Source organism: Aquarana catesbeiana, linkage group LG01, assembly GCF_042186555.1.
Source record: "Aquarana catesbeiana isolate 2022-GZ linkage group LG01, ASM4218655v1, whole genome shotgun sequence".
NCBI lineage: Eukaryota > Metazoa > Chordata > Amphibia > Anura > Ranidae > Aquarana > Aquarana catesbeiana.
Genome location: NC_133324.1, coordinates 667,827,838 through 667,854,847, shown reverse-complemented (window position 1 = coordinate 667,854,847; position 27,010 = coordinate 667,827,838). Strand labels below are relative to the sequence as shown.

At 38.9% G+C, this 27,010-nt stretch overlaps 1 protein-coding gene across 1 annotated transcript in view; it reads left to right on the top strand.

The window, feature by feature from the left end:
- Nucleotides 1-27,010, top strand: part of COL25A1 (collagen type XXV alpha 1 chain) — a 657,401-nt gene that overhangs the window by 460,767 nt on the left and 169,624 nt on the right. The window contains exons 8-11 of the mRNA XM_073602240.1: nucleotides 8,673-8,744; nucleotides 9,869-9,985; nucleotides 11,612-11,647; nucleotides 24,717-24,743. Coding sequence (XP_073458341.1) covers nucleotides 8,673-8,744; nucleotides 9,869-9,985; nucleotides 11,612-11,647; nucleotides 24,717-24,743 — 252 coding nt within the window. The remainder of the gene's footprint in view (nucleotides 1-8,672; nucleotides 8,745-9,868; nucleotides 9,986-11,611; nucleotides 11,648-24,716; nucleotides 24,744-27,010) is intronic.

The window sequence follows — 27,010 nt, the reverse complement described above, 5'->3', positions numbered from 1 at the left end:
TTTTCTGTGAGTACGCACAAGACTCGTGACTGGTAAAATGTCAAATGACATCCAACTGGAACTGTAGTACCCTTGCTCGGTTCTCATTTTTCTATGAGTCCGGACAGGAAGCGGTTAATGGTCCTAGTTCACACCAGTGCAGTGTGTTCCAGTGCAGTCAACAAAAGTGCAACATGTTGCATTTTTTCTGTATTCTGTATTGAATGTATCTGGAATATGGCAAAATGCATCAAAAATGTACCGAAATGCACATGTCCTCAATTTAGATGAACAAAAAATGCACTGGAACACATTAAAAATGCATATACCGCAACACATCAAAAACGTGCATGCAGAAACATATCTGGAACGCAGAAATTGTTATATAAACCAGCCCTTAATCACACTGTAACCTACCACCATCTCAAACCCTATAATCACAAATGTGATCCGTTTTATTGACTTGCGAACTATTTAACACTATGTAGGAGCACATCAACTTCAGGATCATTTTCTGTGATTGGAAGAATTTAAAAAAGTATGGGTTTTGTTTCACTTTGTATACTTACCTAGCTGGATGGTCCGATGCTGCATATGTCCTCCACCAGCTCTAACACTGAGAACCGTGTGATCAAACACCGCTGATCGTTCGGTTCGCACAGCTCTCTAAACAGAGAGCTGGCGACGGGAGCGCTCACTGAAGCACTGGTCTGCGGAGGGGACGGGAGCAGCCGGCTCAGGTTCTTAGCGGCTCCAGGCATGTGGGTGGATCCCAAACCATATAGTCGCAATCTTTCCCGAGCCTGGACCGCTTCTGTGACATCAGCCGACAGGGGGCTTCAGCCTGCTGTCTGCTAAAAACGGGGCAGAGGTGTGCAGAACGAAGTGCAATCCTGTGATCCACAGGAGAAGTACAGCTAAATGAGCTTTGGCTGTACTTCTTTTTTAAATGGCCATGTACTACTTTAAAAGATGTAGTGAGGGCTTCACAACATTCACTAGCTATTTTATGGAGTGGCTGAAAAATATCACGATAATTCACCAGAACAGCTTGTATATGCAATATGTCTGGAATCAGCGACAATTTGACATGATATGTCTATATTTTATTTTTCATTTGAGATATGTTTAAAATGACATCAGGTTTAGATGTTCAGGAAAGTACCAAGTTATTTTGTCATCTGAAAAATTTAATTTTGTATTTGATACTTGAAACATTTTACCATGTTGTAAAGCTTATTTTTCCTATCTAGAATATGCTTTCTGGTGAATACTGTTCAGTAATTGAACATATTTCAGATTATATTTTAAGAAGAGCTCAATTAATGACAAATCCCTAAGTGTGGTTTTTCTGCACATACGACCTGTACTGGAGAATGGAAATCAGTCACAAAGGCAATTGTGTACAGATTTTTATTGAGCAGCATGTAGGTTGATGTACTGCTGGGTGAAATTACGTTTTCTGCGCACAGCATACACATGGGTTTCTATAAAATCAAGATGGCAGAATGATCTGTCAGTGTATAATTAATTCTAGGCTTTTTCTGTTTGACCTGAAGATTTATTTGGAGGGCTGTACACATTCCTAATTATATTTCTCTTTTAACATCTCACTTGTGCATGTAATCTTCTCGTATAATTGCATACATAACTAATATTATTTATATGCTCATGTATTATGAATCTATACATCAATGACCACATCAGTACATCCAGATACTAGAATTATGTTTTTTTATTGTAATACTAATTTTAATGGATGACTTGCTTGGAAGGGCTTTTAAAAACATAAACATAAATAATATAGTATCTTTTCTACAAGCAAAAAAACACCATATCTGCTCAGAAAAAGGTCACGTTCTATCATAAACATCCTATGGAATATAATTAATTTGGTACATTCGGCAACTAATAGAATTGCATGCGATCGTCAAGTAAGAATTTTTTTTTATCGCCAATGATAAATGGACATTGTGCTGGAGCCAAACATTTCATTTATGAATGAACTTCCCTTGCAAACTGTGTGTGAAGTGACCTTTACCCTATGATTTTCATGCTTTATAACCATAGAGCAGTTATTGCTAAAACAGCTACTGAAAAGAATCCTAAAAGCAGAGAAATTATTCATAAGACAAAGACAGGGGAATTCACAAAGTCTGGTGCTAATTTTTACCAAGAACAGTTTCATATATCCATGAAAAATGGAAAAAAGAAAAATGGAAAAATTGAGTAAAGAGTACCAGATTCATGTAGATGGCAAAGACACCTCTGTGAACCTGTCTAAAATTTGACAGAACAGGTGCAACAAGTCAAAAATAAAATTAACGCCTCTCGGCAATCTTACAGGACAAACTGACCCTATTTGATAAGATTTGGGAACCATGGGTTAAATACTTGTCCGACTCTCTGTGAGATTTCGGGAATCAACCTAATATTAGGGAGTGCACTTTCATCTCTGTTATTCCTTTCTAACTACTTCTATTCCTTTCTTCTTTCTTCTGGAAATTGACTGTGGTCTCCCCGGGACTGTTCGTATTTCCTATCTAGACTACAGTAATGTTGACTTGTTGTGTTAGCGTTTTGTTCTTTTCGAAATTGTAATTATATGACACTGATTGTGCAGGCCGGAAGAAAATGATTTACTTATCTGTTAGGATCACATTGTATAATTATATCAAGGTATAGCAAACAAAATGTCAGAAATGCCTTGCAATTTTCAATAAAAATCATTGAAAGAGAAAAAATAAAATTAAAATATCTACTAGTAAAATAGTCCTTTTACAAAAATTGTTTATACACGCGTTGCCCATTGAATAGAACATTTGACAGGCAGTGAGGAGGCAGTATGTCCACTCCTTTTTCTAACCCCTAAAACCTGCACATGGCAGGGGACAATTGCAGTGCAGCCCCATTTAGTTGAATGGGTCTCATTTGGACAGTGGTACTGTATGCCAAACGCAACCGGTGGGATAGCTTTCACTGCATTGCTTTGCGACCATGGCATGAGTTTGCAACCTTTGGGGAAATGGGTGGGCAGTAATAAAGCAGCTCAGATTGTATTTTTACAAGCTGCCCTGAGCTGCTAGTGTAAACCTAGCCTATATGTAGCTGTGTCCTAAAAAACAGCTCTCTGGTGGTCTTGTCATACTCCAGTTCCTAATAGGAAAAAAGCCTGAACAGCTTTGTGAATCTGCTTTCAACTGTCATTGATAATAAGAACAGATACTTAAAAGAACTATGTGATTTTGGTTTGTCTGGTGCAAGAAGTCTTAAGTGATAGTGACTTCTGTGCACAGGTAACATGTAGCTGAATAACTCAAATTTTTGGAGTAAATGCAATAGCCCTAAGTTTTTTTGAAGCAGTGTTAGAATTTTGTCTCTCGAAAATTTGTATGACCGGCAAAGGCCTTTCTTCTGCAATATCAGTTGCTGGTCTTAGCTGTATGCCACAATGCTTGGAATAAAGTAATAAAATGGTCTGCTAATGAGTAGCTTTAATTTGGACACACATGAAGAGAGCAGACTGCCACACAGTGTCCGTATCACCTTGGTCTAAAGCCTGTGTGATGCAATGTGTAACAGCAGCAGCTGGCTGTAACTTAAGGAAGCGCAAAGGAAGCAGCAGGTGCAAGTTCTTACTGCCATGCCTTCTTGCCAGCTTTTAACCTTATGCTCTGTGAATTTGTTGGCAGTTCACGAAGGAAAAAAAGAGTTTCCAGGAAGCAAAGCAAATTCAAAAATTCGAACCTGTAAAACATTCAGTAGCTGCCTAATTTAAAGTGGAACTTTACCCATAACAACTTGATAAAAAATAATGTTCTTTTGCAAGGAACATACATTCCACAATAACAATTATGCAACCAAAATGAGTGTGTGCTGTAAATTGCCTCTAGCATTGTTCTGCCCTGTACACACGGTCGGACATTGATCGGATATTCCGACAACAAAATCCATGGATTTTTTCCGACGGATTTTGGCTCAAACTTGTCTTGCATACACACGGTCACACAAAGTTGTTGGAAAATCTGATCGTTCTAAACGCGGTGGCGTAAAACACGTACGTTGGAACTATAAACGGGGCAGTAGCCAATAGCTTTCGTCTCTTGATTTATTCTGAGCATGCGTGGCACTTTGTGCGTCGGATTTGTGTATACACGATCGGAATTTCCGACAACGGATTACGTTGTCGGAAAATTTTATAGCAAGCTTTCCAACTTTGTGTGTCGGAAATTCCGATGAAAAATGTGAGATGGAGGCTACACACGGTCGGAATTTCCGACAACAAGGTCCTATCACACATTTTTCATCGGAAAATCCGACGTGTGTACAGGGCATAACTGTTTCTTATTGCTGGAGGTTTCCGTTTTGTTGAAGCCCAGAGCCCCAGCAGTAAATCACAATGCGGAACTAAACCCTTCAATCTACCTGTTTCAGAAAACAGTTACATTCCTGGAATGCCAGTATTGCTAACTGTCACATTAGTTTATGTCCTCAAACAAATTGTCAAACAAATGGCAGGTGTCATAACTGATCACATGTGCAGCACCATGGCAGTTGCAGCTCAAACAGAAGCAGCTTCTTTGGCTGTAAAGGATAGGAGGGTTTATTCAGCTATAAGGCTGTCAGCAGATTGGCCTCTACAATCTTGCCAGTGCCTAAAAATGGGGAGCAACTGAGCATGTACAGAACAGGGTGAGACAATGTATTACTGGATTTTAAACAGTATAGGCACTTTTTAAAAATGTTTTACATAGCTATACCTGCAAAAGTGGCCAGCCTGAAGTGATCTAGCAGGACTTCATTTTCTGACTAAAGTTCTACTTTGATGTTTCAGACTAATATTAAAAGTGGACTGGCATTGCTGTGTAGGAAAACAACATTCCAAATAACATCTGTGTAGGTCATCACATGATGGCAGAAAAATAAATAAAAAAGAATACTATATTATAACCCTCATATAACATTGTAACAGGATGGGTAGTCAGCTGAATGATGAGGCAGGGAGTATGCTGGAAGTAACTGGGAGTAGCAGGGAGTAACTGGAGCTTGGAGTTTGCTAAAAAGGTGCAAAGTTAGAAATGACAATACAAAACAGGGTCAGAATGACAAAAAGCGTGCATAAACTGCAAGGTAGAACATAACAGATTATGAAATCTGAACAAACATGGACTGCCTGCTGCTGGTATGCGGGTTCTAAAAGTGGAAGGCCTCTCGCTTGGCTGCAAATTGCTTGCCCAGTTACCTCTTCTTCATTAGCTTTATCATCTCTGAACTGTTCAGGGAGGAATGCAGGGAAACTTATCTTCCCTGGGTGTGTCCAGGAACCACGGTAGAGTTGTAGAAAAAGAAGTTAACCCTTTCAAATCCGCGCTATAGCCAAATGACAGCTACAGTGCAGGCCTACTTTGTCGGGAGGGCATCAATAGACATCCTACCGTGCTCGAGCGGCCTACGCACCCCCTGAAGGGTGCACGCAGCGCACTCTGTGATCAGCGAGTCTATGAGATTCCACGTGACAGTTGATTCCTATGACAGCTGATCGTGTGATGTTAACAGAGCCAGTAATCAGCTATTTTTTCTTCTCCCGCTGATAGTGTGAGGAGAAAAAAAAGAGCCGATCACCGGCGGCTGTCAGAGGGACATCGGTCCCGATCAAGGAGAGCAGCCTTTGCCTCATCTGTGCCACCTACTAGTGCACAACAGTGCCGCCTACGAGTGCCCACCAGCGTCACCTACCAGTGCCCACAGTGCCACCTATCAGTGCCCACAGTGCCACCTATTAATGTCACCAATCAGTGCCTCATCAACAGTGCTGCCCATCAGTGTCACCTACCAGTGCCCATCAGTGCCACCTATCAGTGCCCATCAGTGCCATTTACCAGTGGTACCTATCAGTGACACCTATCAGTGCCCATCAGTGCCACCTATCAGTGCCCATCAGTGCCACCTATCAGGGCCTATCAGTGCCACCTTATCTGTTCTTATCAGTGCCGCCTTATCTGTGCCTATCAGTGCCCATCAGTGCAGCCTCATCGGCGCATATCAATGAAGGAGAAACATTACCTGTTTGCAAAATCTACAAACTATGAAACTTTTTTTTCAAAATTTTCCGTCTTTTTTTGTTTGTTTAGCAAAAAATAAAAACCCCAGTAGTGATTAAATACCACCAAAAGAAAACTATATTTGTGTGAAAAAAATGGGTACGGTGTAGTATGACCGTGCAATTGTCATTCAAAGTGTGACAGCGCTGAAGCTGAAAATTGGCCTGTACTGGAGGGGGTTTAAGTGCCCAGTAAGCATATGGTTAAAAGGACCTGTGCCTGCATCTGATCATGGTGGGTGAATGAACACTCCACTACAACATTCTACATTATACACTGTATCTAAATGTTTGTGAACTTCTGATCATCACACTTACTCTATGGCCAAAAATATGAGCACCCCTTATAAATTATTGGGTTTAGATTTTTCCAGGGTTGGGTATTGCAATGCTACAGCACATAAAGATATTTTAGAAAATTATGCATGTCCAACAGACTGGGAAAGCCCCTTTTCTGTTCCAACAAGACTGTGCCCCTGTGCACAAAGCCAGGTACATAAAGACAACCCTTCTCAATAATTTTTGGGTTAATCGGGATGCCAATTGTGAGACAGGTCTTCTAAACCAGCATCACTGCCTGACCTCATAAATTCTCTTATGGTGGTATGGCCAGATACCCCCCCCCACCCACACACACACTTCTGAATCCTGTGGAAAGCCTTTCCAAAAGAGTAGAAGCTGTTATAGCCACAAAGAGATGGCAATTCCATATGCAAGTCCACATGTTTTTGGAATAGGAATGTCCAAAAATCGTATGAATGTGATACCAACTTTGGCCATATAGGGGTAGACTTAGTAAAACCAGTGCACTCAGAATCTGGTGCAGCCATGCATGGTAGTCAATCAGCTTCTAAAGTCAGCTTGTTCAACTAAGTTTTGGCAATAAAACCTTGAAGTATTCAGAATTGCACCAGATTTTGCACTCTCCAGTTTTCGTAATCCTAATAGTGTTTTCCTTTTGTTTAGTAATTCATGAGGGCTCAGCGCCTTGATGTGGTTTGCAGTCTACTGGTTATCTTTTTATGAATAAAGGCATTTTCTTAATAAACATTTATTTTCAGAGGCTGGCCCAGATTAATCATCCAGCAAATTAGAGAAATTGAGTCAATGCAATGTGCTTTATAAAGACACACTTGGCTCACTATTCTTACTGACAAAAATTGAATTACCCTGTTTGCGCTTGCAATTTTTCATATAGAGTTTGCTAAGTTGAGCAGCTTGTACCTCGAAAAGATGGTATGTGCTACTCCTTTGTAATATTGGTTTATTTTTGGATTTATACCTAAAACTATAGTAGTAATTGCTATAGTAAATTCTATAATAAAGATGATAATTACTGTAATGCTACTATCTGCTCTGTGACTCTTGTTTTGATTATTGGTTTGAGAAAATGGATTGGCTGATGTCAGTTTAGTGAACTATAACCCAGAAAAAAAGGTCTGGATAGAAATACTGGATTTTACATTTGTGTAACAAAATAAGTCTTATTGCGGATGCCACAACAGTGACAGAATAAAAGAAAATCTAAAAATGTAAGATATACAGTACATTGTAAAATAAGATTTGGGAATACAGGTTATGGAAATTTATATATATAGCTCACTCTTTATAGACTAAAGAAGAGAATTTAAATAAAAAATGTTCATTTCAGTTGCCTAGAAGAGCAGTAAATTACTAATGCTTACAATATACTTCCTAACACAGTACATTCAGTAGCAAGATGTTGTTGAAAAATGGGACTAAAGGGATTAATAAAGCTAATGTAATACAGCACTATGTTATTTCAGTCAGTATCCCCTTATTTTTTGCCTGTCATGCTACTAGTGTATCACCATTAACCATGTAGTTGTAAGTCCCTATATATGTGTTCATATTCCACTGTAAAGTGTCTTTGTGGTGTTTATGTGTTGGTTTGTTTTGGTGCGATGTTATGTTGTATCCCCAGGGTTTGCCAGGCTATCCCACAATGGCCGCTCTCCATAGTAATCAGATCCTCACCGTCAAGGTTTGTGGATAATGTGTCTGTTGCAAGTCAGGGATCCAGCAGCATGACTAGTGATGGTCAACAGTATGGGCTTCCTAAGCCAGAAGATTTCCACCATTACTAGAAATAAATAAAACACTTGCATTAAATTTCTCTTATATTTTGAAAGAAAAACTTTTTATAAAGAGGATGGTTTCTCATGCTGTGTCACTTCATGCTGACTGGAATCTGACTGCCTTTATAAAGTACTGCTGGCGCTTTGTTCTGGGAACCTGTGCCAAAATTAATGTCGAGAAATTCGGACTATATGTTAAATTGCCTACAGAGCTCTTGGTAAAGTTAAATAGACACTCCACACTGCTATGAAAATTACATAGTTTGTTTTTATAACATATTTTAACTTTCATAAATCAGACACTTATTAAAAGTATCCATCACCAAAGCACAGGGTCCTTATGGAACTCCCCAGTTCCAGGTGGCCAGTCTGTACTCTACTATTATTTTGCATCTAATGCTTTTGTCTCTATTTCTTTCTACGGGCCTTCTGATGTCTGTCCTTCAACTTTCTCATCTCTGAACTTCAACCTTTGACCTCACCTCGCTGATCAGATGGTGTTTCCTAAGATCAATCATGGCTTTCTTTCTGCTGATCAGCAGCTCATTAAACGCCGACTCATTAAGGTAGAGCTAAATGGATTTAGGAGTGTGTATTTTTATTTTTATTACAGTGTTGTCCTTATATTATAGGGTGAGTTTTATAGTTCTTTTTTCATTACATTTTTTTCCAAAGAGTCCATATATCTAAAACTAACATAATGGATACTTGGACTTTTCCCTTGTCAATCAAATGTGGAGTTTAACAGAACATAATGTGTGCATTAAGTGCAATAATTATTAGCATCCAATCACTATTCATTTTATTTTTGCTTGGCTTTGATAAAATGAATTCTGACTGACTGCTATTAACTACTGCAGTTAACACATACTATATATAGTGCCTTGTATTTTTTATTAAATACGCTTAAAAATGATAGGCTTTAGTTAAACAGAACCAAGCTATCACCATGATCCACAAAGTTTTACCTTGTTTGGATTAGTGAAACATTAGTTGGATATAACTTAAATCAGCCGCTTTGCAGTTACCTAATTTCCCTCTATTCTGCAGCATTCTTTGCTTATCCTATTATATTCCTGCGCAATGCATGCTATATGCTATACTGGGCATTTCCAGGCAATGGAACCTGATTATTATATGCCAGTCATTACAGGACCACAAGAATAGGCATTTAAAGCCAAATGTATATTATGACTCTGGTAAAATCTTTAAGTAGACAAAGCCAAAGGCAGGATTTTACAGACATACTGATTTTCATTAATAAATACATTTATGGCTTGGTATTGACGTGCCAATTTTTGTGTTATTGTAATTCATGATTGTTTATTAATGTCTTTTAATATATCATACTCATAAAATTGTTCATCTATTTCCAACTTAATATTTTACTTTCTTAAATATTAAAATTGTGATAGATTTGGTTTCATATATATTACATATTTGTATCTGAAACAAATACACAAATTGATATATTGCTCTACATTGAACTACATTAACTATATCCAGTTTAAAAAAAAACATCAATACAAGTATAACATAAAATATTAATTATATCACATAACTGTTTAAAAAAAATTCTAGACTTTAGGCCTAGTTATGCAGCACCAAAAATATATATTATGTTACACAGAAATGTTCCTTCTGTATCCTATTTTTGTTATATTGTGACTGACTATTTACTTTTATTAAGGGTGACCAAGGACAGGCCGGGCCACCAGGCCCACCTGGTCCTCCTGGACCACCAGGACCTAGAGGTCCTCCAGGGGACACTGGTAAGGATGGACCAAGAGGATTATCTGGAGTTCCAGTAAGTTTTTACTGTGTCAGGTATAAGTATTTTTAAACCCTAACTGTAGGCACCTCAGTGTATGTGCATTAATGTAGCTGCTTGTAGAAATTTATGTAAATCTGTCCTCCCTTTCTGGAACTGGAACTATTCTGGGCCCTTGAAATCAGTCATAAAAGTAGGCCTTGAAACTCCCTGCAGCAAAGAACTTCCACTAATGTAGACTGGTCACAACAGCAGGCTGCTTGTGCACTGGATTATTTATCTCCTCCTAACTCTCTAGCAGTTCTGTGCAGGAAACACTATATTCACTATGTCAGCACTGTGTGTAGTAGGAGACCTCTGCTGGTGATATGGCCAGGCTGTTCTCTACCTTTACATGCCTTACTTTACCCCATCCACTGATGCGCATCCTGTAACTTCTAGTTGCTTGGACGCTCAGACACTATTAGCAGTGTTTAAAAAGATAACAACAAAAAACCTTGTGCGTTACCAACACTGTCTCCTCTAGTGCTACTAAATGCTGCTTCTACCACCTACTATATGTTTCCGCATCCACTTGTATATAAAATATTAATAACTGGGTGTAGCACTGCAAAAACGGCATGTAACGCTGCTGTGTAAGAAAGTGCTTTTTACAAAAAGCTCACATGTGAAATAAAAAAAACATCCTTGAATAATAATAATGATAATAACACCACCCCAGTGTTAACAATACTCCCAAGACGATAAACCAATGGTAAAACAATCACATAAAGTAAAATGTAGTAAATTGTAACAACTTCAGTGTTAATCAAGCCAAATATTAAATATTGAAATATGTGGACTAACACAAGTCCCAAGTGCTCACTCATGCAGGCCTCTCTGCCCTTATATTAACAATGCCCAAATATCCATGAATCACCGGTGTTTCGCCTCAGTGTGCCATATGTACATATAAAACATTTAATGCCTGAATCTTGCTGTAATGTGATGTTAGACAATAAAAGAATGCGCATCACTTTTCTAAGATTGGTGGGCATTTTATTGTTTCTAAGAGCACTGGTGTTGTTACTGGTCACTGTACAGAGTGAATAGACTAAGATCACGTGTGAGTAGGAAAAATACTTAAAGAATTGTGGTGCGAAATATGCAATAAGATTTATTATTGAAAATAGAATACTGTCATCCATTAGTTTTATACATTTGAACATCGTTTCCTGATATATTCAAATCAGCAGCAATTATCAATAACAAAATGCTTCTGAAAGATAAATTGGCAAAATGGTGAATATAAATAGCCAGTGTGCCTTGCCAGATTACTGTCATCTGTCTTCAAATAAAGAAACTTGTTATAAGGTGAAAGTTATATGTGAAAAAAAAAATATTGAGACAAATTGGGCATGCCACTGCTGGCTTATCTTTATACATATAGGCAAAGAACAGCTCCAGTATGACTGATCAAGGGTCTGATTGCTGTATATAGGTGGTCTGTTTGCTAGCTGTTTATGGAAGGGGCACCTTCTAAAATTTTAAGAAAGATTCCCTCCTTGAGTATATTTTACTTGTGTGGCTTTCGGTCAGCCAAATCTAGCACTGATTGTACATTGCAGGCAATAAAACATGATGTTACATTGATTAATAACTGATACATTCATATCTTTTTAGGGAGAGCCGGGACAACCAGGTGAATCAGGCTTAGTCGTAAGTATTGTGAACTATTTGATAGGAAAACAATATACTTGAAACAGTGATATATTGATATATACTGTATATATATATATATATATATATATATATATATATATATATATATATATATATATATATATATATATATATAAACTGATTTTCTGTAAAGCTTATCTTATTCCAATACTTTTGACCCTTTACTTAAATCCAGTGGCAGCTGTAATAAACCGGTGGATCATAGATTATATTTGCTCAATTTAAAATACATGAGACTGACCTTTAATTACATGGTCAATACTTGCAGTATATAAGTAAACTACTATCAACAACAACATATTCCCCAGAGGTTTTGAATCTACAATATCCCAACAATTGGCTCAATTAACTTTGAGAAAAGCAGTTTTCATTTGATGCTCTTAACTATTGAGTTCTTGGGTATACAATTAACATCAGTCTGTGCAAAAATCGTAAAGGGGAATCTTACCCATCTTCCAGTCCTCTCTATTGTACTGGAGCCTTGTTCAAATCAGTAGAAGATAATGTCAATAACTATCGACAAACTATTATTAACTTTAAAGAAGAAAAGCTCTCTAGAGTCCATGAGGAATATTTAATCGAGTTTATGTATTGACCTGCAGTCTTGAGACAGACTATATCATGCGCCCACCGAATTTTCTACTATACACATCAGTTCAGGCATTACAAGTATAATCAGTACCCCACAACACTTCAACAACCCATAGGCAACACTTCCACAAAGTCACACCAACCCCCACTTGTTCCAGGCTTCCCTCTCCCCTCATGTTTAGGATGTTTTGTAGCAGGTAGCAGAGGGCCCAGAGGGGCCACCGCTCACTCTCTTCTATTGAGAAGCTGATCCTCAGTAGAGGATTGTCATTTGTTCCACCTGTCTTCACTTAAGGGGCAAAAAAGAATGTACCAAAAACCAAATGGTATCGAAATTCATAATGAGAAGCACTAAAGATGCATCAGTAATATCTCCTTTAATCTGGACTTTTCAATGGGCTGTATGTCATCAGACTCCTTAGGTGGTCAACTGCCAAAATAAATATAAAACGTTTCCCAAAGCTGAATAGATGGGAGTGAAAGAAGTGGCAATCAATGAACAGTTGTTATTTGTCCAGCTAATAAGCAAGGGGTGATTGTACTCCTTGATCACTCTAATTGCTGTCATGATTTACTTACACAACTTTCTGGCTCTAACACTTGTACCACTTTACTCAGTGGTCCGGGTACTGAATATAAAGGAATTGTGGATGTATTTATTTCAAGAGCTTAGTTCCATGGTTCGGTTAGTGAAGAACAATCCACGATTTTTTTATTGCAATATCCAAAATGTCCTACTTTCTACACCAGGAGTGGGCAACTGTGGTCGTCCAGCTGTTGTGCAACTACATGTCCCATGGGCAAGACTGACAGTCACAAACATGTAACTGCTGAGGGACTCTCCTGACCCAGTTATAGTTTACAGATAGGGTTACAATCTCTGGAACATTCTTGTTCATACAAAGGTTTCTGCTCATTGTTCTGAAGGTACATGTTTTGCTCAAGTGAAACTGGGCTGCTGTCAGTGCCCCAGTTGTACTACATACAGCTGCCTCGTATCAGGATTATTTGCCTGCATACATGAAGGCCTTTCCAACCATAAATATGCCATTTACAAGGACACTGCCTCTGGTACCTGTGACCAACCTGTTGCACAACATTCTGAACAGTTTAAACACTAATGCCCCGTACACACGGTCGGACTTTGTTCGGACATTCAGACAACAAAATCCTAGGATTTTTTCTGACGGATGTTGGCTCAAACTTGTCTTGCATACACACGGTCACACAAAGTTGTCGGAAAATCCGATCGTTCTAAACGCGGTGACGTAAAACACGTACGTCCGGACTATAAACGGGGCAGTGGCCAATAGCTTTCATCTCTTTATTTATTCTGAGCATGCGTGGCACTTTGTCCGTCGGATTTGTGTACACACGATCGGAATTTCCGACAACGGATCTTGTCGGAAAATTTTATCTCCTGCTCTCCAACTTTGTGTGTCGGAAAATCCGATGGAAAATGTCTGATGGAGCCCACACACGGTCGGAATTTTCGACAACACGCTCCGATCGGACATTTTCCATCGGAAAATCCGACCGTGTGTACGGGGCATTACTCCCAAGTCTTGATTGTATACCTATTGGTCATATCCCCTTTCCACTGGTCATTTGTGCAAAAAAGAGGCCCACCTGATTCACTCCTTACTACCTCTAACTTCCAAAAGACTAAATGAACAATTAGGCCCTACATACCTGCATATGCACAGGTAAGTAGGAAATTCTTAAAGGGAGGAGAATATGATTTCGGACTTACCTTTTATTTATTTATTTGTTAATTTTTGACTATTTTTTGTTTATTTTTGTTTTTACTTTTTATTTCATGAATTCCTTTCCATTCTGTTGGTTTTTGAATTCTCATTTTAGTAGATGAGGCTACTGCTACTTTGTTTAGTTTCATTTAGCTGTTACTTCTGTAACTCATGTATTTATGACAAGTTTCCTACCTGTTTATGTTTTATCACTTAGAAACCATATTGTCCCAGTCAGTGGCGTAACCTTCAGGGTCCGATGCAAGAAACCATGGAGGGCCCCCCTGACCCCTGGACAGGGCTCTTTTCTCCTAACGGAACACCAAGGCCCAGTCACAAGTGGGTGGCTGCATATAAAGGAACCGATTTCTCCATTTCCCCCTGCTTCTCCTCCTCTCCCTCCCACAGGCATTCAGCGGCTGCAGGAGGAAAATGGAGAGATTGGTTTCTCTATGTCAGTGTTTCTCAATCTTTTTCAGTCAGGGCACCCTTCAAGTAAACCCCTAGGTGAATGGGGCTGCACTGCAACCACTCTGCAACTGTGTGCATTGCATGCAGTTGCAGCATAGTGATGATGCATTTAAGGGGTTAAAACAGGCGGTCAGTAGGCAACATATTGCCTCTTTACTGGCTGACAAATGCCTCTGAAAAGTGATCTGAGCATGGATCGCTTTTCGGAGGAACAGCATTTTTTTGCTGGTACTATGAACAAGCAAAAAGAAATAAAAAAATTGGTTCTGATTGTACACATATAGGGGGTCAGGATTGCCAGTGTGCCCATCAAATGCTGCCAGTGTGCCATCAAATGCTGCAACTGTGCCATTGAATTCTGCCACTGTGCCCATTGAATGCCGACAGTGTGCACATTAAATGCTGCTAGTGTGCCATCAAATGCTGCAACTGTGCCATTGAATGCTGCCACTGTGAATCCCCCCCGCCCGCTCGCCGTCTACCCGGCACTTACCCTGTCTCGATGGGGCAACGGGTGACGGCCACGAGCGGGGTCCTCCATGGGTCTCCTGCCGTCCTCATCTGTCATCCTCTCCTCCTGATAGGCGTCCAATAGCCGCGCCTATCGTTTCAACCAATTAGGTGACGGGAAACAGACCTGCACACCTGATAGGTGGAGGGGGGTTCAGTGTTAGGAAAGTGAATATTAATTCGCCTTTCTAACACACTTGCGTGGACTGTGAGTGCCAAGCATGCCACTCGCGGTTCACCTATTTTGAAGCCTATTAGAGCCTATGGCTCTAATCGGGTGCTTCAAAAACATCTCCCACCGCTGTAATTCAGGCGCCCGGCGCCCGAAAAGGGGCTGGACACCTAAATATGCATGAATCTATCCATTGGTCATAGAGGGAGGGGGTGGCTGGAGAGAGGGGGCGGCGCCTGTGCGCCCTTATGGACGCACCATCACTGATAAACACATGCACATACATGCACACTCACATACATACTTACATACATACATGCATGCACACTCACATACGTATGCATACATACATGCACACACACACACACACACACATACACACATATAAACACACATACAGTAGATAGATAGTCTTATAAAAAAAAAGTTAAACCTTCACCTTAGCGCTTCCTGCCAGGTACTGCACTGTAGGGGGAGACAAAGAGCACAGCACACACTGTGCTTTCACTTTGACAAGCTCCCTGCACAGTCAGTGCCGATTACATTTTGGCTGATGCTCGGGGAGCTCGCCTCAGCCGCCCCTGCGTTCCTCCTATCGAAGAGTACAGGGGGCCCTCAAGGGCCCCCTGCAGCAAGGGGCCTGGTCGCCATGGCGATCTCAGTAACCCCTATAATTCTGCCACTGGTCCCAGTCCATGACATAATTTCTGGTGGCTCAAATCGCTAAGACAATGTACTGTATGGTTTGCCGCCGTTTGTGCTGGTTGTTACTGTACCTGTATATTGCACATGGGTTGTACATATTGCACAGTTTGCACTATGGGTGTCCCACAGTATTGTAGGCGCGGGGACATACTGTCTTGGGGTAGTCTTTAGAGGGTATTTCGATTTCCATTTCCTATGTGACATTTGAGAAATATATATATATATATATATATATATATATATATATATATATATATATTTATTTATTTATATACAGTGTATATATATAAATAATATAAAGTTGGCAAAAGTAGATAAAGTGTACAGTACTGATTGGGTCCTGCTTAGTCTCTTAGGTGCAACATCCCTAGAACATGTCCACGACATTATGACACATTTAGTGTTGTAGGTGCTTGAAATGTCCTCCATCAACATTGCAACATTTCTGGATCCTGTCCTCGACACTGTAACACACAGCAACACACAAATTCTTGTGAGATGAACACCTTTTAATTTTCCTCTCATAAAACCTTATCCTTTACTATGCCCTAAAAAAAGGCATCCATCCATAGGTGTTAGCTCAGGTCAACATGACATTCAGTCACTCTGTGGGAAGTTGTCAAAGTAACTCTGTACCAGCAAAGCAAAAGTAGGAGGGGTCCCATTATTACATATACATGTACAATAATTTGGAAGTAATAGATGTGTACTTTGTCTCACCCTATATAGCAATAGATTGATCATTGTGATTGTGTCAAGATTAACCACTTCAGCCCTGGAAGATTTGGTTGCTCAATGACCAGAGCACTTTTTGCGATATGGCACTGCGTCGTTTTAACTGACAATTGCGCGGTCGTGCGATGCTGTACCCAAACAAAATTGACGTCCTTTTTTTCCACAAATAGAGCTTTCTTTTGGTGGTATTTGATAATCTCTGCCGTTTTTATTTTTTGCGCTATAAACAAAAAAAGAGCGACGATTTTGAAAAAAAAAAAAAAATATTTGGTACTATTTGCTATAATAAATATCCCCAATTTTTTTTAAAAAGAGCATTTTTTTCTCAGTTCAGGCTGATATGTATTCTTCTCTATATTTTTGGTAAAAAAATCGCAATACGCATATATTGATTGGTTTACACAAAAGTTATAGTGTCTACAAAATAGGGGATAGATTTATGGCATTTTTATTTATTTACTTATTTTTTTACTAGTAATGGCGGCGATCTGCCATTTTTATCGTGACTGCGACATTATGGTGGACACATCAGACATTTTTGACACATTTTTGGGACGATTGATAACAATACAGCGATCAGTGCTATAAAAATGCACTGATTACTGTATAAATGTCACTGGCAGGGAAGGGGTCAACACTAGGGGGCGATCAAGAGGTTAACTGTGTTCCCTGACTGTGTGTTCTAATTGTAGGGGGAGGGGACTGACTATAGGAGATGACAGATTGTGGTTCCTAGCTATTAGGAACTTACAATCTGCATCTCCTCTCAGAACAGGGATTTGTGTGTTTCCTTGCCCCACGCTGATGAAGTCCCGCCTACGGACATAACGCGTACGGGGGCCAGGCAGCGCATGACGTCACCCGCGGCTGTCAGCCTGTGTCTACGATCACACGCCAGTTAGTCAGCACTCGGACCTGAGTGCCGGTACATGTGAGTGCACTTCATTTATCATTTTTATGAATAAAGTTTATACAGAGAGCACTATATTTTGCATGTTTCATTTGCATATACAACACCTGAGTTATCTGACGTGAGGGGGATTTGGAGTCTAAGAACGGAGTCATTATTGCCTGGATCAGCTTTTCTGCTTATGCTGTGTGACCTGTTTCAGGTCGAAGGTTTGAGGTGAGGGGCCATCTATGTATGGTGAAGGGATTCTAGTCACCTTTGATTCAACCCCTGGCGTTTTGACTATCCACTGGTGTCCTTACCTCCTGTCTACGTCTGCTTAATCTTGTTATATCATTTAAGGACATTTTATTTGCGCAGCACTATTTATATTTATATTTACACACACATGTCCCTGTTCTGCCTCTCATGCCCGCGATCACTTGTGGCCGTGGTCATCGCGACCGCCGGTCACGAGCATTGGCACCCCCCCCGAGTGCAGCGGGCGCGTGCTCGGCGGCATGCGCGCCTGCTTAAAGGGGCTGACGCATAGCTACGACGACTTGTGGGATCGTGCCGACCTGCCACAGTATAATGACGGCGGCTGGTCGCCAAGTGGTTAAAGTGTTACTAAACCCGCAACAGTAAAATCAGTCTGTATATGCAGCATAGCATGCTTGTTATATTCACTGTGGAACGTAAGGGGTTAATCCTCTGCATTGTGTAAAAAGACTGTTTTTTCCTGTATGCATAGATCCTCCCCCTCCTGCACTGTCTTTCTGGGTAAGGCCAGTTAACACAGGCAGGGTAGCCGACCTGCACATGCTTAGTTGTGTCTTTTATGCTGGAGAGAACATATACTTGTTCTCAGAGCTAGCCAGGTCACATGATATTGACATCACACATGTGGGCGTGTATACAGGCTGCAGTGAAAATCTCCTCCTACCGGAGAAACTGTGCAGTTTATCATGTAACCGTGGTATACAGATTATCCAAAAAAGGTATATAAGGTGGCATTTACATTTTTCACAATATTTTCTGACTTGGAAATTGATTCACTTATCTGATATCACCTTATGTTTTGTAATGTTGAACCTGGTTTCTTTATTGCTGCATATATACACACACCATTAAATAGTTCTATTGTATACAGCAATATCAAGAAAATCAGGCAAATCATTAGGTGTTAAGCTCAACAAAGCTCCGCACATTCCTTAAGCTTATTCAAGACTAGAAGCCTTTTTACAGTACCCTTCATATATTATTTTAACTGCCTTATTTATTTTGTGCTCTACTTGCTTTTATAACTGTAGAACATTAAATTGCTATCCCTTGGCAGTGGATTAGAGTTTCCAGATTTTAATTGATAATGTGTTTTCCTTGCTATTCAGGTTAATATTGGCCAACCTCAGCTTTCCCAATGGAGGGTTTAAAGTGACTAAATGTTAGAATAATGTATTATTTGACTACTATTTATAATTTCTGACACTAATCATGAAATTCATGTCTGCTTCTACATAGCTTTTTTTATATAGAGTAAGCAAGGATTAAAACACTAATCATGTTTTTATAGGTGTTTGTGTCTATATTGGGCAGATTCACCCTATTGAAAAGTGGGAGGAAAATCTATTGTAAGTGAGAGGAAAAAAAATCAAAAATTTTCAGTTGTTGCCAGAATAGGATTAGAAGAGAAATCTACCAATCAGGTGGATTGTTCAAGTGACAATTGTGTAAGAGAAGATTTTCCTTAATTTAAAGTTATCCCCTCTCCTTTCCAGTTGTGCGTTTGGAACAGGGTGTGAAAGAATTCATTTTATTTACCATAAGGGGCCTCTCTTGGCTAGGCCGCCAAAAGCCCTGAGATTGCTCCTGGGTATCGCCATCTTGGATGTGATGTTAGCACTCCCGGCAAGTTAAGAGTTGTCACTCTAGTTACACTCTAAAGCAGGGGTCTCAAACTGGCGTCCCTCCAGCTGTTGCAAAACTACAAGTCCCACCATGCCTCTGCCTGTCAGCCTTGCAATGCCTCATGGGACTTGTAATTTTGCAAGACCTGGAGGGCCGCCAATTTGAGACCCCTGCTCTAAAGCATTCCCCTTCAGTCCTCTTCTGGCAGCTACATAAAAATGTATCTATGGTGGAGGGTTCGGGCAGGGAAGCTGGACCAGCACATACTGTAATTAGACATTCCCAGAAGAGGAGGGGACTCTGACTTGCAAGGAAGGAGGGGGATGTGCTAGATAATTGACTCTTCTTGAAGAAGTCCAATTTGCTAATAAGTTCAGAGGCACATTGCAATTGAGAAAAATGTTGTTTATGGAAAAGAAGAACACTGCAAGTAGGCATTTCAAATTCTTAATTTTTTTTTGTGATATTATCTGCATTTTTTTAATTGTGACACAGTCCCTTTAAGTATGAAAGACGTAATTGATTTGCTGGATACTCGTTCTTTTGTAAAATTGAAAGAAATTAATTAGAATCAAATTAAAAATAAGTGGCCTTATACAGACAATTGCCATAAGAATGTATATTTTTAAATTCCCATGACGTCAGTATAACAAGATTATTCAGACTGTAATCTGTAGTGTGAAATAAAGTATTGTCCCTATAATAAAAACTTTATTCTCAAATACATTTAGCTTTGATAAGTTCTTGATCTATTCCATGTATATATACCAATATATCCACACAAACTCCCAAAGTTTTTCCAGTGATTATATTAATACTATGCTGGTTTAGTATATACAAAAATGTTCATGTAATGTTACATTTGTTTAGATAATGTTGTTCCTTCAGTCATCCAGTTTAAATGTGTTAAATTAGCCATTAGGTTAGGCCAAAGTGTTCCAGACTTGGTTGAGTAATGACCACAGATGTATATGTATAATATTTTTTATAGGTTCACTATCTGGACTTGCGTCACATTCTGAATCATTGGTACTGAAACAATTTGCTGTAAATATAAATGATCAAAAAATGTAATGCTCCGACTGTCTAAAAACCAGGTCAAAACCATCCAAATCTGAATTTGCAATGCTACATTTTCATTTATTATATCGTCCTTTATTTAAGTCCCAAATTGTAACTGAAAGTAGAGGAATATGATAGGTAGCTCCATGGATGGAACAATGGATATTCACTATTGGCACCAGGCTATTAAGGGGCGTTTATAAAAAAATTGTATAACAATTTAGCCAGTAAAAGTACAGGCACATTTATTATGTGTAAATGTGGCAAAAAACAAATGTTGTTACGGTATTTCCTGTGCTGGACTAATGTTCCTAATTTCTAAAGTTCCTAATTTAAAACTGAAGATACCATATTTGGCCACTAGATATTGCCAGGTATCATAGGAAGATCCTATGGTACTTAGCACCATCTAGTGGCCAAATGCAGTATTTTCAGTTTTGAATCAATTAGAAACATTAGTCCAGCACAGGTAATGGCCTTGTGTTTTGCCCCATTAACACACACTGAACGTGCGTGCACTTTTGTTGGACGAATTGCTATGCACTTTTTAATAAATACACCCCTATGAATGCAGTGATATGTAATGTTTTGAAAGTAATAAACAATGCAGCATCTGGCTGGTACTAGTGTAGGTGCTGAAACTATGTTGCTGCAATGGGACATTGAAAGAAAAAAAAAGATTGTCTCACCAGCCTAGTGCGTTAGACTACTGCTTGTGCTGCCAAATTAATTTTCTGGCACTGGCAGTATATGTATATACATGGACATATATGATTACAAACATAAATAATGGCTATCTTTTAATACAATTGCATATAAAAGTACATTTTCACTAAAGGTTTAATAAAGCAAAAGTAAAGCTTGTTATCAATAACACTAATGTGTTTACACGTACCTTGCCTATTCTCCTCTTATGCCCTATACTTCCACTATAGCCTCCAAGAATCCTTTGCAAATACTAGCCATGCTTTGTATTTTCACATGTGTAAGCATGACCCACCCCCTGCCCCCAATATGACAGTGTTTGGTCTAACAGTAAGCCATTTATACAGTATATCAAGTGTTTGTTTTTTTTGTATTGTTGATGACAGTCATGTTTGGCCCCCACCTTTGTAGAACTGGGTTTTTCTTGGGGATCCGATAGCAGATCAAGGTGGCAGGGAAAAGTAGTAAAGGTAAGGATAGGCACTTTGGGTGTCTGCCAAGAATCTTTAAAGTGTAAGTTCATCTTAGGATGCTCCTAAATGTACCTCCTGACGAGGTGCGTTTTGGAGATTACGCTGCGGGGGATTTCTAAGCCCCGACCTGATGTCTCTTAGAGGGTGATCGCTGCGCTCCAGGTCAGCGGGACTGGGGGGGGTGAGGAGGGGGGCCTGTGTAAGTTCACCTTACAGACTTTTCTGTAAAGGTGAACTTACCCTTTAAAGATTATTAAGAAACTTGTATTGAATACAGGTTTGCTTTAAACTAAACCTGTGGACATGTAAACATACCAACATACCTCCAAACTTTTTGAGATGGGAACGAGGGACACCTATTAGCAAAATTATGTAGGCATAGGACAACACACCCTGCCACGCCCCCTCAAAGGAGAATTATTAAAAAAAAAAAAAAAAAGATTAGTTAAATCCACAAGTGCCTTTTTTACCGCTATTATTGTTTTACTATGGCTTTTGACAATGCAAATGCAGACATTTAGAAATTGGGTGAAATGTTTAGAACTGGGAAACGCTTTTTGAAAGATAAATAGTGAATTTTATATACAACTTATCAGACCAAAATGAGGGATAAATGAGGAGGAAAGAGGGACAGAGGGACATTGCTCCAAATCAGGGACAGTTGGGAGCTATGTGTAAACTATGTTAATAATCAGTTTACGTTTAACAGGAGGCAGTACCAGGTTCTTGCACCCCCTCCTGATCTCTCTTAGTATGCACGAGGCCCCCTAAAAACACAAGGCACACTGTAATGCCAAAAGCAACCAGCTTCCAGGTTACTATATCTAGTCCACCCACTCCAGCTTCCCCATCTTACTACTGGTTGTTGCAGGCATCTGGAAGAGTCTGCTATTGAAAGTAAATAACAGATGCAGACCACGTTTCACCCACATGCCCACCTATTGCATCCTGGATTCACAAACTCTTTGGTGTGTTAATACCATACACATGCATATGCTACCTCCTTAACAGTCAAATGTACAATTGTATAAGTCCCTGTGACTATATTAATGTACTTTAAAATGTTTCAATAAAAAAAGTTAATTGCAGATTAAAACGTTTTACTTGCCCATAGGTTCACTTTACGGTAACCACATTTACATGCATTTACACAAATAAAAATGTAAAAGACAAGGTGACTTTTCAAGTCTTTTATGCTAATAATGTATTTTTCTGTTCACACATATCAACACCTTGCTTGTATATAGACAACCATCCACAGCTCATCAACTGACTGTTGGGTTACCAGATAACAATAATAGTACTCCAACAGGTGCACTTTCAATTACACATAATTACCCATCAATTTCAGCACTCATCAGAAACATCAGTCCAGTTTAGAAGTTCTAAAAACTCTTATGTTATAGCCTCCTGATCATCAGTTCTCTGGGTAATTTCCCTGTGCTGTTCCTCCTCCTATCTCTTTGGTCACTCTCAAGATCCATAACGGCACAATTAAACAGTATAATAGCTTCAGATCACCTAGTACTTTCTACCTCTCCTCCAGTATACTGGGCAGGAACTTGATAAAAAAAGATAAAAAACCAGATTAGTGTAACTGATTTATTTAAAGCAAAGTGAACACAATTATAATCACCAGCTTAGGAAAGCCTGATATGTTTTGTCCATTGATATAATTCACTTGACTTTTTTTAGTTATTCCATCCAGTATTTATGTCTGTCTTGTATTAGTACCACACTTTATCATTCTACTATGATATGCTTAATGTTACTCATAAACTGAATGTTAGATTGGTAGATTGCAGAGCATACTACATTTTGGCACATTGCAGTACATTAATATCGTACCAATATAGACTAGACGCTGCCATTTTTCATTACATTTTGTTCCCTAATCAATACTCATTTTGTTATTGGCTTGTTCCGGTTCATCACTTTTACTTGTACATGCATTGTAAGAAGTGTAAGAACAGTTCCTGACTTCTTACAAGCATTTCATCAATGTACAGAAACAGCGGAAGGAACTTCAGTTGAATGCTTAGAAATAACCAGAGAGTTTCAACTTTTAAGCAATGCCAGCAGCTCAACCCCGATCCACATCAAGTTTACTTCTGAAGTCTTTCCAGGGGATAAAGGAGACATGGGAATCTTTCTGTCATCTGTACCACACTGGTGTCTCAACTCCGGAAAACTTCCAGATACATAATGTAATTAGGTTATGTTGCTCTAAGGAAGTTGTTCCCACCACAAGGAGTTATTCTCACCTGCTGCTTTAGTTCTTCTCTTGTGGTCCATTTGCAAAACCCATCTACCGCTTGACCACAATGTATATGTATGTTATTTTTTCATCTCAGTTTACACTGAAACTGGAAATAATTTGTTCCCGGCACTGTTCTTGTAAAGTATAGCTTTTCAAGTAGAGAAGACCGAAATTGAACTGACCCTGGGTAAATAATGTAAAAAGATGATGATGTCAGAGGACATTTTATATGGATAATATTCTTTCCTAATAACCTTAGGAGACATCCTAACACTTACAATGGGCCATGATGCAGTTGCCTGTAGCAAATACATCAAAAGGAAACACAGAAAATATTTGTAGCTAGTACACCACTGTATTTTTAAGTGATAGGAAAATGTGCAAAATCCCCAGTTCTGTATCCTGTGACCTTTTTGTGTTCAGCATTTTGGTAGGAAACTACAAAGGATTAAATGAGACCAATTCCCTGTGAACCTATTGATTTTACATGTGAAATAATAAAATAAAGTTCAGTAATATGGATAAAGAAAATAATTATATATATAATTTGCATTAGTATAATAGTAAAAAACATGGCAATTATTTATGATACACCATGCTTCAGAAAACAAAATATTATCCCATTAGGGTCTATTTTAATTAAGACTTTCATACTGATGTGCATAAAGATTAACATATAAAATGAAAGTCCAATATCTTGTTAACAATTTGTAACAGTAAAACATATCAGATGATAAAATTAACATTTTAGGACCTATATGTAATTTTGTCAATTAAATGGAAGAGTAAATTAACTGAATGCTATTTCTTTTTCAGGGTCCAATGGGGCCTCCTGGACAAAAGGTATGGTATTAAAACAAAACTGCTGTAGAAGTCATTACTGCTTTTCTAGCCAAGCTATTTACAGGGGAGGTAGTACAGGAATGGCTACTGTAGACCACAATGAGGCTGTTAGTTTAGTCTATGGAGTGTGCTTTCCCAAAATGCTGCTGGATAATGCGAGACTTAAGTTTTCTAATTTCCTCCATCATGGGAGCCTCAAGCAGCTCAGCGCAGACTGTTTTCAATCTGTCTGCTGAACTGGAGGTTAAAAAAGGTTCTCTGGTTTTCCACTGAGACACGACATGCAATTCGAGAAAATCAGCCTCAAAACTCTCTCAGTGTTGGATAAAGTTTCTAATTGAAAATGTAATCTAGCACAAATATAATGGATATGCACCATATGCGTTAAGAAATTGTAATAAGAATATATACATGGGAGATTGGCCTGGCACTGCTTTGTTGTTTCTAAGGGAAGTTTCTTCCTCCTTGCAGAAGTGAAGGTTATGGGACAGCACCATTGACGTTATGATTCTAAATTTACTGTACTAGTAATATAAAGATAAAGATATATACATATGCAGTGTGTATGTGTGTATATATATATATATATATATATATATATATATATATATATTTATACACTGTATATAAAGTGGGGAAAATAATTAGTTGATCCCCTGCAGATTTTGTAAGTTTGCCCACTTACAAGGATATGAAGGATCTATAATTTTTATCATAGGTGTATTTAAAATGATAGAGACAGGTTATCAACCAAAAATCCAGAAAAAACACATAATACCAATGTTATAAATTGAGTTGCAGTTCAGTAAGTAAAATAAGTATTTGATCCCCAAGCAAAACATGACTTAATATTTGGTGGAGAAACCCTTGTTGGCAAGCACAGAGGTAAGACGTTTTTCGTATATATATATATATATATATATATATATATATATATATATATATATATATATATATATATATATATATATATATACAGTATATATGAGACACCTTCTGTTGTTGTTCTGTTAGGTGTTCTATAAATCCCTCTTATTTCTACCAGCTCCTAGGAGAAAAGATAAAGATGAATTCCCGGCCTGGTATATTTTTACATAGTTACATTGGTCCACGTTGGACCAATGTAACTATGTATATACCATACTAGGTGGATGCCTCTGAAAGCTGGAAATCTCTGAAGTAGACACTGCTACTACAGTGGTCTCCACATGATTTCAAGTCCTAGCACAAGTTACCCCCCTCATGCATTGTGAACACAGAAGGTCGGCTGCTTATCATGGGCGCCATTCAGAGGGTGCCATGATTCCTCTTCACTTCCTCTCTGTTTATTTGGTAGCAATAAAATATTGTACATTGTTAGCTAGTTAGATAGTAGTATTGCCTACATTTTCACTTTTTTGTGATTTGATGAGTGTCAAAAAGAAGAAGAAGCAAGGGAAATCCCCCTTCCAAAAAGTAAGGAAGGTTTAGATTCCCTGTTGGGAGTTTATTGTTGCCTGTGAAGTAGATTTCCCTTCCATTACGTTTCAGGTTACAGTTGTCAGACACAACATGAAGATCATTTTGTTTTATAGGGACACCAGCAGCATTTAAAATCTTTGCAGTTAGGATACAGACAACATTTCAAATCAGGCAGACTTCCCTCCCCTGCTCTATCCAAAACTTAAAATAAAGTTGGGGCTTCCAGCTGGGAAATTGCATTAAAGTGTTACTAAACCCACAACAGTAAAATCAGTCTGTATGTGCAGTAAAGCATGCTGGTTATACTCACTGTGAAACCTAAGAGGTTAAACCTCCGCATTGTGTAAAAAGACTGTTTGATCCTGTCTTCTCTGATCCCCCCCCCCCTTCATCCACTGTTCCCAATCCATCTCCTTTGTAGTCACTCTGCACATGCTCAGTTTGGTGTTTTGCTAGTTTTTTCTTTTTTTCTTGGGAGGGTGCATGTGATCGGCACAGGGCCAATCAGCACTGTCCAGACAGAGGGTCAGGGGTCCTGCAGCCTCATAAGACAATTAGGGGAGAATGAAAACTCCTCCTGCAAACTTTAACGACACACTGATAGAAGTCACAAGACTGCTATATACGGCTAATGAGAAAAGGTATTTAGCAGTGTATATTTACTAAAATAATTGTATTTCCATGTTCTGTGTACTGTGGGAGACCCCGATATAGTGAATGCAGGATCCTGGGTTTAGTAACTCTTTAATGTGATCTCACCACTGGGCAGTCCCAAATGGGAAAGTGCTGGCCACAAACGTATATCA